We start from the raw sequence: 3,699 nt of genomic DNA, 5'->3' as shown, positions 1-3,699 counted from the left end.
TTTTCGATATAAATATTTTCCTCAGGAGTATTTTTTTTTTATTTTTAGTAGCTCCTTAGATTAACGCCAACAAATAAACAAACTCTTCTTACTTCCTTCGTCTCAACAATTCGATTCATTCCCGAAATCAATTCGCATATAGATGACAATTATTGAACATTTGTGTTTCTCCTTTCTTCATTGTCTCCCATCTGAAGAAGTTGTCGTTGTCTCCAGGTGGCAGCTGGTATCACCCCATCGCAAGCACAGGAGACATCGTGACGCAGCGTCCGCGAGCGAGTGCAGGCGGCGCTGCAGGACAACTGGAGGCGGCTGACCGCCCCGCGCATTGTGAGTCAATAACATATAGGTCATAGGTAAACGTGGATGTTCTCACGTACGAAGAAATGGGTCACCTGATGGTTTCATCGGATGCAGGCTTTTTAGTTTTCGAAGTCGAAGATTGAAGAATAGATTAAGTTTTCCGATATTTATATAAAACATTTCTTTATAGTTGTTTTCAGTTGTGTAGCTACTTGGTAGTGTAAACATATTAATATAATAAATGCGAATTTATGCAAATGTTTAGATGTTTGTTAGAACTAAACGCAAAAACAGCTGAATGGATCTCGTCATTAATAAAAAAATACACGTTGAATTGATAATCTTCTTTTTTTAAGTCAGTTAAAAATTCAGGATGTTCGATAATAAAAATAGGACTAATTCCAGGGTACACCACAACCCCGGCCGCGCCAGCATCGTTCAACCAGGAGCGACCGCGCCGGAGGAGGCCAACGCCACCTCCTTAGACCTTGACCTCGAACGCGACACACAGGACACACCTTACAGGACAGCTACTATACACAAGTGAGTTTAATGTTTGTTACTTTTCATTGGTTTCGGATATTGTTTGTGGAATGATGGATCGCTTCTTCGATTCTTAGCAATATTTAATGCAAGTTTTTCTAACACAATTAAAAATAGGGCCTGTATCTTCACAAGAGAATATCACGTAGATGGTCAGTAGCAAAAACCAAGCCAAACTGACTTTGTAACATCCATGCACAGAATTTTGCACAAGTTCACATCGAAGAGGAAGTCTACTTATCCATCCTTTAACCTTATTCGGCCAAAATTTTTTTTCTTTTTTTTTATACGCACACAGCAAATCGATCCCACTCATATTGGTGTAAGGTCCAAGATCAAGTGTCGACTGACGATGATTACCTATCAACAATCAACACGTTCTTATGCACTACTTATGTATGTTAATACCTTGTCCACAGAACTCCCTCGCTGGTAAAGATGGCGTCGTCATTATCGTTGAAGATCTCGATCGACGGCGGCAAGGTGGTGAAGACGATCCAGTTCGAGCCGTCGACGAAGGTGTACGACGCGTGCCGCATAATCAGGGAGAAGATCCTCGAGGCCAGCTCTGGGGAACGTGAGTATCTGTTGTGTTCAAAAGTGCTGACGTTTTGTTATTGCATTAATTAGCGAGTAGGGTATGGTATATTTGAAGTGTAGTTTTGATATGCAACTAAAAAACATCAATTTTTTTTTGTCATTGATAATAAATTTTAATTGTCGAAATAAAACTAGACCACATTTTAGTTATTGGGAATTGAAATTTGTATCCGAAATGGTAATAGACTTGCTTGATGTTATGAGTGGGATAAAGCTCCCTAAATTGTTTCACCAGTTCTTCTACTTACCACTTCGCGTGCAAAGAACGCGAGTGCATTTGTACATATTCCTTTCTGTTCGTCTACAGCAAAAGAATATGGGCTATTCCTGGCATCCGACGAGGACAATAAGAAGGGTATATGGCTGGAAGCGACGCGCAGCCTTGATTACTACATGCTGCGCAACGGAGACGTTCTCGAGTACAACAAGAAGACTAGGAATCTGCGCGTGCGCATGTTAGACGGTACGCACCATAATTTACTTTCTTGATTGCCTCGTAATTGGTGTAGTGTTTGCAGTACGATTGAATGAGTTCTCGGCTTTTATCCTCGGGTAAAATAAAATTTGATTTTTCTGCTCATTACTAGAGTCTTGAAATTTGTCTCTGATATGGGTTAGCCCTTATAACTTCGTAAGACGAAAAAACTGGTCATAAAATGTTTGGACTAACTGTTGTATATTTATTAGAGTCAGTTTGCGATATTTTGTTGCCCAATTTGATCGTTTGTAAGACTATATAGAAGATTGATAAAATACTAACCAGAAGATTGTATTGTGCAGGAACGGTAAAAACGCTGCTGGTGGACGACAGTCAGATCGTGGCCAACCTCATGGTGGTGATCTGCACCAAGATCGGCATCACCAACTACGACGAGTATGGACTGGTAAGCCGTTGAATACTACATAATGTTACATTATAAATATTTGGACCTGTATGATAACATCAAATACAATATACTATACTGACAAAAATGGGTCAAATAAGTTACATCAAAAAATTATATCAATCAAAATTGACGCTAGATTTTTAAAGGTTAAATACGCTCAAACATAGTAAATATTTATAAGTGATGTGACGATACGGTCGCTTTATATTGAATAATACTCGGGACATCTCTATTTAACTCTTGAGTGGTGAATACATGAGTTGGTATATCAATAATATCTTCCTTGACCAGGTCCGCGAAGAACAGAAAGACGAGCCGGACCCTTGCGAGAAGCCCAACTACGGAACCCTGACGCTGAAGCGGAAACACCAGGAGAAGGAGCGCGACACCAAGATGGAACAGCTTCGGAAGAAGTTGCGCACTGATGATGAAGGTAAGCCAGTTATTAACTCAACTAACTACTAACTGTAACTGTGTGGAAGTGGATTCCGCCAAAGGTGTGTGAGGTTGCTAATTTATATCAAGGTTCATAGCGAGGTTGTTAAATACTGAAATTTTCTGTTAGGCTTTATACGCTAGAGCTCTTCTAAGGGCTGCACTATGGCTGATGAGCTCGTTTTTGTGGCACGGCTTTAAGTTAGGGTGGGGGAATGTAGTGATAATATATCTTCTAGTGTCCGTATAATAAAATTCCAAGATAAATATGAAAATTATATAATAAGAGATATTCAAAATATATTAATGAAAAATGATTATCTTTATCCTAGCGTACTGTTTAGCTCCCTCACCCAGGCACTTTTAATATCGGTATGAGTATTGTCATTATGATTTAGCCTTATGACTGTTAGTAATAGTATGTGTGTAGATGTGGGTGGTGTGTACTGTATGTGTTGCGCAGTGAACTGGGTGGAGCCGTCGAAGACGCTGCGCGAGCAGGGCGTGGACGCGGCGGAGACGCTGCTGCTGCGCCGCAAGCTGTTCTTCAGCGACCGCAACGTCGACTCGCGCGACCCCGTGCAGCTCAACCTGCTCTACGTGCAGGCCAGGGACGCCATCCTCGACGGCACGCACCCCGTCACGCAGGACAAGGGTACACATATACACATATACACTGTATACTTCAGCTCATGACTTGTGACAGATAAGAAGTTCAATTAAATTATATATATTGTTGTGTGCAGCGTGCGAGTTCGCGGGCATTCAGTGTCAGATACAATTCGGTGACCACAGAGAGGATAAACACACGCCGGGATTCTTAGAGTGAGTTGTATTTACATTATGTTGCATGAGATCCAATTAACTAATTATGGTAGTATTAAATCGTTTTTTACGATCAAATTTAATAAATTACATATCTCGATTAGTA

At 40.6% G+C, this 3,699-nt stretch overlaps 1 protein-coding gene across 1 annotated transcript; it reads left to right on the top strand.

Moving 5' to 3' along the window:
• Nucleotides 1-765: 765 nt before the first annotated feature.
• Nucleotides 766-3,593, top strand: LOC119193044 (talin-1-like; the record flags this gene model as incomplete). Its single annotated transcript, XM_037446742.1, has 7 exons — nucleotides 766-846; nucleotides 1,266-1,423; nucleotides 1,754-1,909; nucleotides 2,227-2,330; nucleotides 2,625-2,766; nucleotides 3,232-3,423; nucleotides 3,515-3,593. Coding segments are annotated over exons 2-7 (812 nt in total), but the record flags the coding sequence as incomplete, so codon positions are not given.
• Between the last annotated feature and the right edge of the window lie 106 nt (nucleotides 3,594-3,699).

Source organism: Manduca sexta, unplaced genomic scaffold (assembly GCF_014839805.1).
Source record: "Manduca sexta isolate Smith_Timp_Sample1 unplaced genomic scaffold, JHU_Msex_v1.0 HiC_scaffold_3555, whole genome shotgun sequence".
Classification (NCBI taxonomy): Eukaryota; Metazoa; Arthropoda; class Insecta; order Lepidoptera; family Sphingidae; genus Manduca; species Manduca sexta.
Note: the sequence above shows the minus strand (reverse complement) of the source record. Positions and strands in the feature narration are given on the sequence as shown.